Source organism: Podarcis raffonei, chromosome 3 (genome assembly GCF_027172205.1).
Source record: "Podarcis raffonei isolate rPodRaf1 chromosome 3, rPodRaf1.pri, whole genome shotgun sequence".
NCBI classification, from domain to species: domain Eukaryota; kingdom Metazoa; phylum Chordata; class Lepidosauria; order Squamata; family Lacertidae; genus Podarcis; species Podarcis raffonei.
In genome coordinates this window covers 71,727,575-71,740,685 of record NC_070604.1, presented here as the reverse complement: position 1 = coordinate 71,740,685, position 13,111 = coordinate 71,727,575, and the positions used below count along the sequence as shown (strand labels likewise).

Here is a 13,111-nt window from a genome sequence, read left to right as displayed (position 1 = left end):
TCACGGTCCCTTCCAAATCTACCATTCTTTGATTCCAACACATGGAGGCTGGAAAGAGGTTACTCAGGCATTTCTTGGTTCATATTTGAAAGGTCTGAGGCAATACTCTTTTCTGAATGCATCTGAGGTTTGACTGTTCAGATGCATTCAAGATTCTGCTAGGAAAGTAAATGCGCTCTTAGACAATTAGAGATGTGAAAGCCTGGTGGTGGGGACAGAAAAACTGAGGGGAATCTCTGTTCTTAATTCTGACCTTAAGGGGGAAAAGAAGAAGCATCTCATTCCATCTATATAACCACGGCAATGGCCCATTTGGAAAATGTATCCCAAAAGCAAGTCTCAAAAAAAGGGGGGGGGGGAGGTCATTATAGTCAATACAAGATCGTGTAAAATAGTATCATGATGCATCTAGTAAAATATTTTAGTGGCCCAAGGAGTCACCAGATACTGCAAAGTACTGACTAGCAAAATAATTTTCAAAAAGCAATTAAGCATGCTTCAATCTGTTTAAAAAATATGTATCAGACTATTTACAGGAAGGTGCGCTTCAAGTTTCTAAGGGGAAAATGTGACTCAGATGAAAAACAAAAAGCAGGCATATTAGACACACAATGTATGCCAAGGTTCAGACCTATGTTTCTACAGACGTTGATGTAGAGCTCCACGTCATCATCCGAGTCCTCTACCAAGTATCCTCCAGAAGTTTTAATCAGTGGGTTCAAGTCACGTTTCCTCAAGTCTCCATCAAATACGTAACAAGGCACCTAGAAATTAAATCACACTAATGACATGCAGAAGAGAAAGCATCACACCATTTCAGAGACCATTTCACACATTTCAGGAAAGAATCCCGATACAGACACTCCCATTGGAGACCTGCCTATAGAAGAATCATGCTTCAACATGTATAGCTGATGTAGATATTGCATCAAATTTTGCTGAAACGGTTAGGTAAGTGCCTTGCTGCCAATGAAAATGTGCATTAATTCAAGGTACTGGTTATATAGCTCACCAGTGGAACCAGGTTGGGACTAGAATGCTTAGAAGTAGACATTAGGCTAGTCAAGGCTCCATTGTCCCAGAAGGGTCCCAGAAGAGATGGCTGCTGTTTACTGCCATTATGATTTGCTCACTAGGGAAACAGGGCTGAGGAGCAACCACACCCACCTCCCTGTGTTCGCCTGCCCTCTCCCCGTTCTTGCTGTTGCCACATGCTCTCTTGCCCAGCACTGAGCATGAGGTTGACAACTTTCCTTGTGATGTGGGTCCCAAGTGGTTCCCAAGCAGTAACCCTGTGCAAGAGTTTTTAACAGGTGGGTGGGACAAGCCACCAATCACGTGATGCCATTTGATTGGCAGGTGGCATCACCACCCTCCTTTCAACTTTGGCCCATGAGACTGATCCTGATCAGGACCTGGCATGTGGAGCCAAAAAGGTTCCCCACTCCAGCCTACAACTTGCATTACCTCTTCAGTTGGTTTAAACAAATCTTTCTTGCAGGCCACATATGTCTTCCATTCAAAGTAGTGCACACAACTGGTTGAAGTCACAAATTCTGGGGAACCCTGATTAAGAAATGGACGAAATACAAAGTGTGCTGTTACTCATTATTAAACCAAAAACAGAAAGCTTAATCGTTCAAACGGGTAACAGAAACCAATTACCTAGAGCTAGAACAAGAACACTCTAGCAGGTAATTAATTGCTGAATGACTTTTCGTTGGCAAGTTGGCAGATATGGAATGAAGTCAGGAATATGAAAGTACATACACATAGTGTACCACAAACTAAGGTACTTGGAATAACAGGACAATTAATTAGAATTCAGGTTCTCAGATGCCTTCTCAAATGCACTTTTATTTCCTGATTATACATGAAAAACATGCCCCAGTAGCCCAACTTTTTATAGATCTTAATTTTAAGCTGCTCTGGCAGTCAGTTAATGTTGGCTGAGAAAACAGGTGTAACTAAAATACAATACATCTTACAGTCAACCCGTGTGCATAAACTGATTAACTGTACAGTTACTGAGAGATAAAAACAAACACTTGGTTTGGGTATCCCTTCTAAACAAAGCCCATGCACTCCAGAAGAGCCAAGGAAACACAATATACAGGTAGCTTTATAGCAGAAAGAATCTGTAAATTAAAAGTAACAGATGCCATATTGAAAGAAATAAAGCATATAAATTGACATTAAGTCTTTAAAATATAAAAAAATGCATTTCTCAACATGTTTGTATTTTCCTATTGTGATTTATCAATTATACTTTTGTATTGGTTATCATGTTCAATGTTTTAATAATAAAACTTAGTTTTCAAAAACACATTAATATTGAGGAAAATATGTCCTTGCATATATTTTTAAAACAACAAAGGTTTTTGGCAATAATGTCATACTGACCAGAGTCTTCCCACAATAGAAATTAATGTTGCTTTGTAATTTGTGCTCGGTTCCTTGCTGTCTACAAGTCTGTGTAGTGTTGAACTCCAAGAGCAGTTTAGAACTTCTCATCAACGAGGAATCCCCTAAACAAAGCAACAACGAAGTCAAAATATATTTATACCCCTGCCTTTTATTGTGTAAGACTAATAGAAGCTTGGGCCAAATTGGATTTGCCAATCCACACAAGCCTTCCGTAATCCAATTTTAACCAATTCAGAACTGATACTTTGAAATAGATCTTCTGTAAAGGGTAGAGGGTAAATGCCTATATTTCAAAAGCTTAGTACAGGGCATATTGTAGTTTTTTTATAAAAAAAAAAAGCCCACCTGATATTCACTTACAGAAAACACATTTGTCTTGATTACCTTTTATGTGCAAAGATTGAGCTTAACATGTTTTGGGGTAGTATAACACCTTCATGAGAAATCTCTTTAGGTTAAGAATGGATAGAACAACACCTACTGCTAAAAGTCCCATTAACCTACTCTCATTCCTCTGATCTCTTGGCCACCCAAGAGCAGCCAGCAGAACTCCACGCTTGTGCAACGGGGTTCCCCTAGATCCATCCCTTATGAAAACCCTCAGTACCCAAAGCAAAGATTCTCCCAAGGAAAGAGAACCCTTTTCAAACGGTGTGGGATGAGGTACAAGGGGCTGCAGGGGGTGTAAAACTGGGAAGAATTCTGCAGGGATACTTGTGTACACGGAAGGGTCTTGCCCTGCTTTGGGGCAAAGCCATATAGAGAAGAAGGGCACCCCCTCAGCTAGTCCTTTTCTGTAGGGAGAAACATGTGGGTTTTGACCTTGAATGAGTAGGCTGGCTTGTGACTTAAGAAGCATTTTAAAAAATCAAGGAAACATCTATCTCTCTTTTATCTTTCTAGCGTTGAGGAAGTTTAGCTTTCGTAATGAAGAGCATCCAGTCAGGTGAGCCTCCACCTACAGTCTGATGCAATACAGCTTCGCTGCCTCTGAGAAAAGTAGGCCTCTGTTCTCCCCCCCCCCCATTTTGGCATACAGCCAAAACATGAAGCTGGAGCTATTCACTCACCTATCTAGATTGCACCTTTCCATTAAAGGTGCTCAAGCCAGCTAATGCAACAAACACAACAAAAAGCAATAAAAGGAAAACCCAAAAATAAGCTCTTAAAATCATCTGTAAAAACACACACGCACAGATTAAAACCAATCGAGACACAACATTGTATGAATCAGAGGCCCAGCTAAATAAAATGTATCTGCCTAGCAAGCCCCCCATGAAAAACTGAAGCCTAGGTCTTCCCTAGGTGGGTCTAGGCATAAAGTCTTCAGTCATCTGACTACAATGCATTCTTAGTCTGTGGTCATGTATTCTGTAAGTGCATAGAAGACCCTGCTGGGTCAGGCAAATGTCTCATCCAGTCCAGCATCCTGTTCTCACCGTTGCCAACCAGATATCTGTGAGAAACCCGGAAGGAGGACCCTGTGGTTTCCTGCAAAAGAAATGCAGAAACATGCTGCCTCTGACCATGGAGACAGGGCATAGCTTTCACGGCTAGTAGCCACTGACAGCCTTATTCTCCATGCATCTGTCTAATGCCATAAAACTAGAAGCACAGTGTCTGTGGGCAGCACCCAGTTTTTTAATTATATCATGGTTTTAGCAAAGGCTAAATCATGGGAGGCATTTCTCCTCAGTGTCTCATTTCCCCATCTTAGTGCACACCCATGTATTTGCCAAGAAGAGTTTTGGATTTGATATCCCGCCTTTCACTCCCTTTAATGAGTCTCAAAGCGGCTAACGTTCTCCTTTTCCTTCCTTCCCCACAACAAACACTCTGTGAGGTGAGTGGGGCTGAGAGACTTCAGAGAAGTGTGACTGGCCCAAGGTCACCCAGCAGCTGCATGTGGAGGAGCGGAGACGTGAACCCGGTTCCCCAGATTACGAGACTACCGCTCTTAACCACTACACCACGCTGGCCCCCACAAGGAGTTTTGAAGAAGTCTTTAGTGTGCCACCATCCAGAAATACTTGCGTACGAGTTACTTCAATGAAGTTCCCTCTCCTTTTGTCTTTTTCGTTCTCTTGTGACTACGACCAAGTCCAAAGTCAGTGAAGATGCTCAGCAGAACATCAATGCTGCAGCTTGGACTTCTGCCAACTCAGAAAGAGTGAAAATAGATTCGATTTTTGACTGGCTCTGCCAGGACTATTAGGAGTTATATATTGCTTAAAAGGAAATCAACTCCTTCCATTATTCCACAGTCAGGGGCAAGAGATAGAGACAGTCTGCGGCTATGAAGGTCAATGGTTCTCTTCTTCCCCACCCCCGAGAACAAGATATTGGCTCCAGAACTCAGCTTACACTGACAAGTAAGAAGTTTAACCCTCTATAACAGCTGCCAAGGAAAAGTCCTTGAAATCATCCAGAATTAATAGGCTCTCAAGGCCTAATTGCAAAATTAGAAATGTTCTATAGGATGTGTTCTATTTGAAACTGAAGTCCAGAGCTTGGAGGATGATAATTTTATTAAAGTGTATGGCTATTTTTTAAATGACTGCAAAATGCAAAAAAAAATTACATGTCATTTCAGGATGGGTGTGGGTAAGTAAAAACAAAAGAGTAACTGGGTTGGATCCCAACCTGGTGCTCCAGGACTGCATTAAGTTACTGGGAAAAGGTTCCCACTGAAGGAACACAAGGGAGAATCCATTTTCAACCCTTTTCCCTTTCCCCTGCAGCCCCCACCCCCTCAGCTTTTCACAGTGTTCTGGTGTCTCAACCAACCCTCCAGAGAAGCGATTCAGGTGGCATAGGGGGGAAGGAAGTTGGGAAAAGGTTGCCTTTCCCCTTCTTGCAGGATGGAGTGGAATTCTGTGCTGAGGGTCTCTATATTTTGTTTTCCTTACAGCCACCTTGGAGGTGGTGTGCCACTCATCTCCTTTTAAAGCAAGTAGCCCCCCAATCTCAAGAGCATATTTCAGGGGGAAGTGGGAGTATGGAGGTGGTGATGAAGGCAAAGTCTTGTTGCAGAAGCAGAAGCCTGTTCTGCAGGCAGGTCAACCTATGGTACTTTCCAAGGAAGAGAGGGACAGAAAAAGCTTTTTACCCACAGCTTCAAGCTTTCTAGAACTTTTACATCTTTATCTAGTGCAGAAAACATGTGGCCCTCCACTATCCCATCACTAGTCAGCAGTTTAGGGATAGTGTGTGCTGCTTGTGTAACGCTTTAATTGGCTCATGGCAGAGAGATGGATTTTATGAAGCTTCTAGGCTGAGCTGGTCATGTCACACCCCTCTCTCTGGACCCATTTTGGGGAGGGAGCCATGGCATGTAGAAGGAATAACAGGAGCAAACCAAATCCTCATTCTCAGGGAAAGCTAGATCACAAGGGTTGAGAAAAGCCAGCTGGCTCCTAGCATCACACAGGTTAGGCGGCAGATGAGAGACCAGAGCACCCCCAAAAAAACTTTGCCCACATACCCTGCCTGCCGCTGCAAGATTTCATGTGCACAAACCATTTTGCTTTAACGGATTGAGTTATTTCTGCCTCCTCAAACTGCTGGCCGAAAACAGAACCAGACTGAACTTTAGGATGCCAACCCACATACACAAGCATCACAAGCCAGGAAAGAAAGGATAGATTCATTTTAAAGCAGTCCTTATCAGTTTAAGCCATTCTCCTCCCTTTGAACACCACACCCCAAAAGTCAACTGCTGCAAAGGGCAGGCGATATAGCTCACCAGCAAGTACATGAAGCTTTCAGGACAAGGAGAGAAACCTTGAACACAGGCACATGCAAGAGAATTTAATGGGTGGTGTTTCACATTTTAACATCCATATAGCAGACAAACCTCTGGACTTACCTACTGAGAAACTGGCATTGCTTTTTATGTCGTATGCACAAATGGTACTCGACCCTCCACAGCCTGTGGCACTACCACAGAGGTTTATTTTGTAGTGTACTTTATCTGGATCAACAGCTTCCCACGTATAGCTGAAAAAGAAGAGTGGGAGGGAGGTACAATGAATATGTTCTGCCAAACTACATGTGTCAACAAAATTTTTAAAATCCTTCCAGTAGCACCTTAGAGACCAACTAAGTTTGTTATTGGTATGAGCTTTCATGTGCATGCACACTTCTTCAGATATATGTTTCAGCCCAGGCTACTCATCAGCATCTTAAATCTAGCAAACTTTTTGTTCATATTTAACACACACCCCTCCCCCCAATGAGCTTTCCAGCACACTGTCAGCAATGCAGAGAGATGCAACAATGAACATCTTTTTGATAAGGCACATTTCAGATTATATTCTGAAGCAGTTTGACCAAAATAAAAATTCATCTTCGCTATACACATGCAAACCATCTATTGTCACCTCAAAAACATGGAACAAACTAAAAGTTGTGAAGCACCCTGTGATCTTCAGATGAAGGGTGGAATACAAATTTATTTAGTAATAGTAATAATAATAATATGATGGTGAGGATGTATTTTTTTCTGAAATTAGCATTTAATGCTCAGGAACATAAGACACTGCCTTCCATAGGGGTTCAGCTAGCTTCAGTATTTCAGTCCTACCGAGAGACACCAGGGATCAAACCTGAGAACTTTTGCATGCAAAATATATGCTCCACCTACGACCAAGCTACAGCCTCTTTCCCAGAATGTCAAAGAAGATTGGCCATTAGTTCAGAGGGACACTCTTCCAGCTGCAGTTAATATTTCAATAACAAACTTCTAAGTAACTATGTACCAGGGGGTAGCTAAACAGATGTTTGAGATGAGGACTAAACTCCCATCTTCCCTAACCATTAGCCATGATGCCTGGGACAGATGGGTGTTGGGAGTGCAACAACATCTGGAGGGCCACAGGCGCCATACCCACCTAATGGAAAACATCAGACAAAGGATTCAACGTGTCTTACAGAAGATAAAAGCAAGTAGTTACTGAGAACTGAAGTGGCACTTAACACTTCCATTTTCACATTTGTGTTTATTAAACAACAGGTCCTGTTCCCCCTGCATGCAAACATATTCACCCTTGGAAGCATATGTATTTCTCCCAGTGCTGCCACCCGTATAATATTCATAGGCGCTCTCATCTCAGGAGCCTTAACTATATTGGCCTGACTAATGTCATGGGAGCTGCTTCTCCATGGAAAGCCCCCTGCAGCTGAAGTCATGTTTAAAATGACTCAATTAATCAGACAAGAACTTGGGCCACAGGAGTTTCATTTATGTAATCTGACACGGAATAAACATTCAAAAGAAAAGCCTTTTAAAAAGAGGTTGGTGTTAACAGTGAGAAAAAGCTTTCAGTTTCCAGTCCCAAATCATGAGACTTCTAGTCAACTGGAATGTATTTGTTATGCCCATGACACAAAGCCAGACAAAGGGAAGTACAGGCTACTTAATGCTGTAAGCAATTCTACAGTAGTCATGGCCCACTTCTCACCAACGGAGCCAACCTGACTCAGAGCAGCATTGCTTGTAGGGCTGGGCATTTGACTGACCCAAAACAATTCAGTCAACTGATGGTCAAAGTACTTAAAACAGCATCAGAAGAGAATACTTTTAAATCAGCAAGTGTGAGACTTGTGCTCATTACAAAAGCAACTTAAATTGTTAACTGTTTTGCCATGGGCCCACAGATCTTAGCTAGCCCGGGTAGCCAAGCAGGGTCACCAAGTCTGCCAAGGTCTTGTTCCCAGTCTCACATTGCGACAATGGTCACCATCCTTGGTTCCAAGAAAAGTATTTACCCAGATGCTAGTGAGGCACACAACACCGATATTGGACCAGCTGCACTCCTGAGCACATTTAAGGTGGCTATGCTGAACTTGAACCCACTGAATGGTTTGTGGTCAGGTTATCAGAAGAAGCCCCTTCACTGGTACAAACCTGCCTGCACCCCGAGATAAACTCCAGAGGTCCTATCTCTAAAAATCAAAGATATTGAAAAAGTTGTTTCTCTGGAGCCTTCCATTTGCAGCCCCACATTTGTGGAAACACCCTCCCAGGCACAAGACAAGCCCCCCCCCCCCAGTTTGTGACCCAAGTGATATACAAATGGCCCAATCAGTACAAGCTTTTGAAACTCACTTATTTCAGATTGTTTTTTCTTAACTGGTAGGTTTGACTGTACCTCAAAGCGACACTCCTCTATTGTTTCCCGAGACAGATGGCTATCAGCAACAGCAACAAATGGTGCTGATTTTGGAAACTGTTTTAAGTTATTACAGCTAATATATTATAATAATCTATTGTTTTAGTTAGACTACTATTTAAATAATTTCAACTGAAATATAGATGGCATTTTATACCCAAAATAAATTGTCGTTTTAGGCAAGATGCCCTGTGAGGGCCTCGCCCAAGCAACAGCCTAGAAATGTTTAAATAGATATGTAATGTGGGACTTTTAGGTGACGCTACAAAAGATTAATAAATGGGGTGCAGGAGACAAGGGCCTGTGCGGAGGTAAGGGGAGAAGTTATGGGAAGGCAGAAATGTGAATTAAATCCAAAAATAGTGCACTAGGCACTGGAACAGACATAGTGAACCCGTATGGACAACAGTCACTCTCCATCCACTCTACCATAAGACCAGCTCTATCAGATTTCTCCTGCCACTGTCATCTCTAGGAGCCATTCCATCAGGCTATAGGACAAGGAGATACATAGAACTGCAAAGCCTCTGCTGTAACACCAACACATTTTTACTCCTCCTCTCCTTGAAATCTTTCAATTCCTGCTAGTCATTACAATAATTCTGTAACTAACAAATGGTGCCCGATATTGCTTTTCTGTCCTCCCTCCCAAACTGCATCTACTCCAACAAGGCATCTAACAGAGAGATTTCCCCCCCTTAATCTACAGTATTGCAAAGCATCATTGAACTGCATGAGGTCAGGGCTTAACTTTCTAAATATTCCCCCTTCAAAAAGCTGCAACCCATCCTAAATGGGAAAATATGGTAGATTGCCCTCTGTAATTTTGGGTATGATCTCTCTTCTGGAAATGCAATGTTAGTAGTGGCATAAATCTACCCATTTGCACTGTGTTGGATTTCAACACATCGTGGATAGTTAAAATTTATCAGAAGCATTTATAGATTAAACTTTAAAATGTGGCTTTACACTAAAGTTTGTATATTGTTCACATCTTACGTTTAAGAAGCAATGTTCTAAATATTTAAATATTGCTACCTCAGACAAGAGTATTATTGGAAAAATCCCAAAGACTCCACACTGAAATTTACCAAGGGAGAGCATATTTAAAATGCTGGTAGGAAAACAAGAAAGAACAGGACATATCCAAACAAAATACCATATACAGTAGATTATTTTTTTTAACCAAGAAAATATAGTCAGTTATGTAGGCAGTTATGAAAGATCATGAAGCTGTAATTGCAAGCTGACACGCAGAAGATGGACTAAGGTGAAGTTAAATGCTGGTACCAGTGGTGTTGAATTTAGAATATTTCTGTATTTTCCAAGTTTCAACAATTTGTTTTGTTGTTGTTGTTTTGTTTTTGGTAGACATCACTACTTAAATTTTTTCCCCCTGAAAACAAATGATACTGATAAAGACACATCAGTTCGTCACCAAGTCAGTTTTAATCTAGACTCAACCAGGCTTTTTGTAAACTTCTGCTCTGTGCTCAATTGCAAGTCTGCAGGCACATGCCAAAATTACCTGCCATGTTCTACCTTATACAATGGCAAGGTTGGAATTGCTGGTACAGCACAACCCAACAGTTTAATAAATATACACAGAGAGAGACCAACCCACTTGCATTGGAATACTACATAGATTCTCTAAAGCAATGAATTGCTTTATTCATTGGTAAAATGAAACAAAAAACATTTTCAGTAAAATCCTGCAGGTATACAGCTCACCTCATTCACACAATGAGCCACTGTTTGTGTTTATTCAATGTGGAATGCATTTTTGCACACATAAAGAGTGCTTTTCCAACTTAGTCCTGAACAAAATGTACTCCAAGTATAACCAATTTCTTGTTTTGGTTTAAAAATGTATCTACAATTCAACATGGTAGCCTCTCTCCACTTCCACGCAAAAATCAACAAAACAGAAGAAACAGATTGTAGTGTAACATAGTGACCAAAAGACAAAGCCAAGAAATCAGTGCAGTCCCCAATTCAAATGTCACTTCTGCCATGAACTCAATGGGTGGCCTTACTCAAGCATTCTTCTGTCTGCGTATCCCCATTTGCAATACAGGGATAACTGTTATAGCTGCTGAAGGCCATCTTTTATAGCAAGGCAGGAAATACGGACAAACCCTTCTCTAAAGAATCAGTTACTTGCAAACAGTCAAGAGTTGCTGAAATTTCCACACTGGCAGGGATTTATTAAAGAGCATTCTTCTGAATAGACAATTCATCTGAAGGGATAGGATCCGAAAATATACTATTTAAGGATGGAGTGCATGGATGAAACAAAAGGAAGCAAAGAGTTTAGTTGTGTTGGTTTGAGGCAGCCTTCACAGGGCTACAGCAGTGATCTTCTGAGATTGTAGAGCAACCTCAGCTAATTAAGACATGCCTAAACTTGCCTTGTATCAATGTAAAAAAAAGAGAGAGAGACGTAAGATGGGAAGGGTCATAGCTCAATGGTAGAGCATCTGCTTCACATGCAGAAGGTCACAGGTTCAATTCCTGTTATCTTCAGGTAGGACTGAGAATTTTCCGCATGAAACTCTGGAGTGTCTGCCAATCATTGAGGACAATAATGAATACATGGACCAAAAGTCTGGCTCAGTATAAGGCAGCTTCCCCTGTTCCTTATTAGTTCCCAGTGTTCTCCCCATCCAAAGTTTATTGTTTCCTTGGAGGGAAAGTTTCAATTAGCAATTAACCTCATTGGGCTTGGAATATCTCACCACTTAGGGGTTCCTCTCTTCCATAACAATACAAAATGAGATATGTAATACATATGTAATGAATTTTGAACACCCAAAGGTGCTAAATAATTATTTAAGAATTTTGAATAAATGCTATTCACAGTTTGCTTAAAGTAACAAGATGCAGAATACTAACGCAAGACATCTATACATGCTAGGCTACTCCAATTACAGAGTTGCCTATGAAGGAGAAATAGTTCGGTGATACTGTAAATGCTTTCCATACAAAAAGTTTCTGGCATCTCTAGGCAGAGTCAAGAAGAGCACATCTGAAATCCTGGAGAATTGATGCTAATCAGTAGAAACTATCTTCAGCTAAATGTATCATATCAGACTTTGTCTAAAACAGCTTCATACATTCATAAATGTTTGCATAAAAACATGATGGGGGCTGAGCCTCCTTTCCACAGAAAGCGAAACATACTGAACTTTTGAGATGGCTATCACAAGGCAGGAGAGCAGGCAAAGGTTAAATTAACAATTTCTCAAGTTAACAGCAGGAAAAACCTGTTCCGCTTACTAGATTTGCATTGTTCCAAGCATATCATATGCAATTATTTTGATGGTGCAGGATCCAACCCACTGAACAAGTTAAATACACAAGCAATAACTCTAGTTATACTTCCTAACAAAGAGGAAGGTCTGAGATAGGCAATTAAGTTCATTTTGCAACGCCATTCTCCCAAGGGAAATTTTATGCAAATATGTTCTGACAAAGTGTAATTGAGTCAATACATCACAGCTGTGAAAAAGCTCAATTACTATCTAGACAGAAACTGCCTAGGAATGAAGACTGTTTTAACAGTTGATAGAAAGCTGTGGAAGGGAGCCGGTGCCCCTCACGTCCAGGCATTAAGGACACTGCTCCAGCCCAGTACTGTACTCGTATAGTACAGCAGATGGCACCCCAGCTAAACTCCTTGAAGAAAGCACTCCTCCTTGCATAAAATCACTTTAGAAGTTACAAAGCAGCCCCACTGCCTGCACAGATAACATGTCTGAAACAAACCCGAGCAGTTCCACCTATGGGCGGGATGGCATTAGGAGCGGTTGCGTCCTCTGCGAATTAATACGGAAGGCGGCTTTTACCAGACACGCAAACGCACATTTCCCTAATACAACGAGGGAATACAGACGAGCGGGAGGGGGGCGAAATTAAAAGGTACGAAAGGCTAAAATACGAGATGTCCCATAACCGTTACAAATACAAAAAAAAAACAAAAAAAACAACAACCAGGAAGCCAAAGCAGCGCTTGTCTGAACGCTCAGCGTTTCCACCTACGCGCCAGGTGCTGCACGGAAAGGGAAAGCAGCAACTCGAGTTTTCCGGTTCCGCGCGCCGCCCTTGGGCCCCTGCCAGCTGTTCACCAGAGGCAGCTCCCCGGGACGGAGGAGGCGAGCCAGGCACTCACTCACCGGCACAGCTCCTGGTAGCTGAAGCTGCCCTGGGCCGCGGCGGCGGCGGCGCTGCCTCCCTGCTGACTCGGGAGGACGATGGAGAGGAGCAGCAGGACGAGAGGGAACCCGGGTCGAGCCCCAGGAGAGGAAACCTGGAGCGGGCGAGGCCCCCCAGCCGGGGCCCAGGCGTCGCGTCTCATGGCGGGGCTCGGGGCTCTCGGTGCAGCTTCCGGGGCTACTCCGCTGACATGGTCGAGAAGACGGGAGAGAACAGGCAAGCGGGTCATGTGACTCCCGCCCCAACACACGCCAGAGCCGCTCATGTGACCCACCCCGCGCCTGTCACGTGGCGGC

The 13,111-nt window shown here is 42.4% G+C and overlaps 1 protein-coding gene and 1 non-coding gene across 2 annotated transcripts in view; one reads left to right on the top strand and one right to left on the bottom strand.

Moving 5' to 3' along the window:
• IGF2R (insulin like growth factor 2 receptor) overlaps nucleotides 1-13,086 on the bottom strand; it is a 69,808-nt gene extending 56,722 nt beyond the window's left edge. Inside the window, exons 1-5 of the mRNA XM_053382328.1 lie at nucleotides 12,776-13,086; nucleotides 6,296-6,426; nucleotides 2,404-2,528; nucleotides 1,468-1,566; nucleotides 632-764 (exon numbers count right to left, since the gene is read on the bottom strand). Coding sequence (XP_053238303.1) covers nucleotides 632-764; nucleotides 1,468-1,566; nucleotides 2,404-2,528; nucleotides 6,296-6,426; nucleotides 12,776-13,080 — 793 coding nt within the window. The 5' untranslated portion in view covers nucleotides 13,081-13,086. The remainder of the gene's footprint in view (nucleotides 1-631; nucleotides 765-1,467; nucleotides 1,567-2,403; nucleotides 2,529-6,295; nucleotides 6,427-12,775) is intronic.
• On the top strand, nucleotides 11,053-11,126 carry TRNAV-CAC (transfer RNA valine (anticodon CAC)). Its single transcript has one exon. It is a non-coding gene; the product is annotated as a tRNA-Val (tRNA).
• Nucleotides 13,087-13,111: the final 25 nt, after the last annotated feature.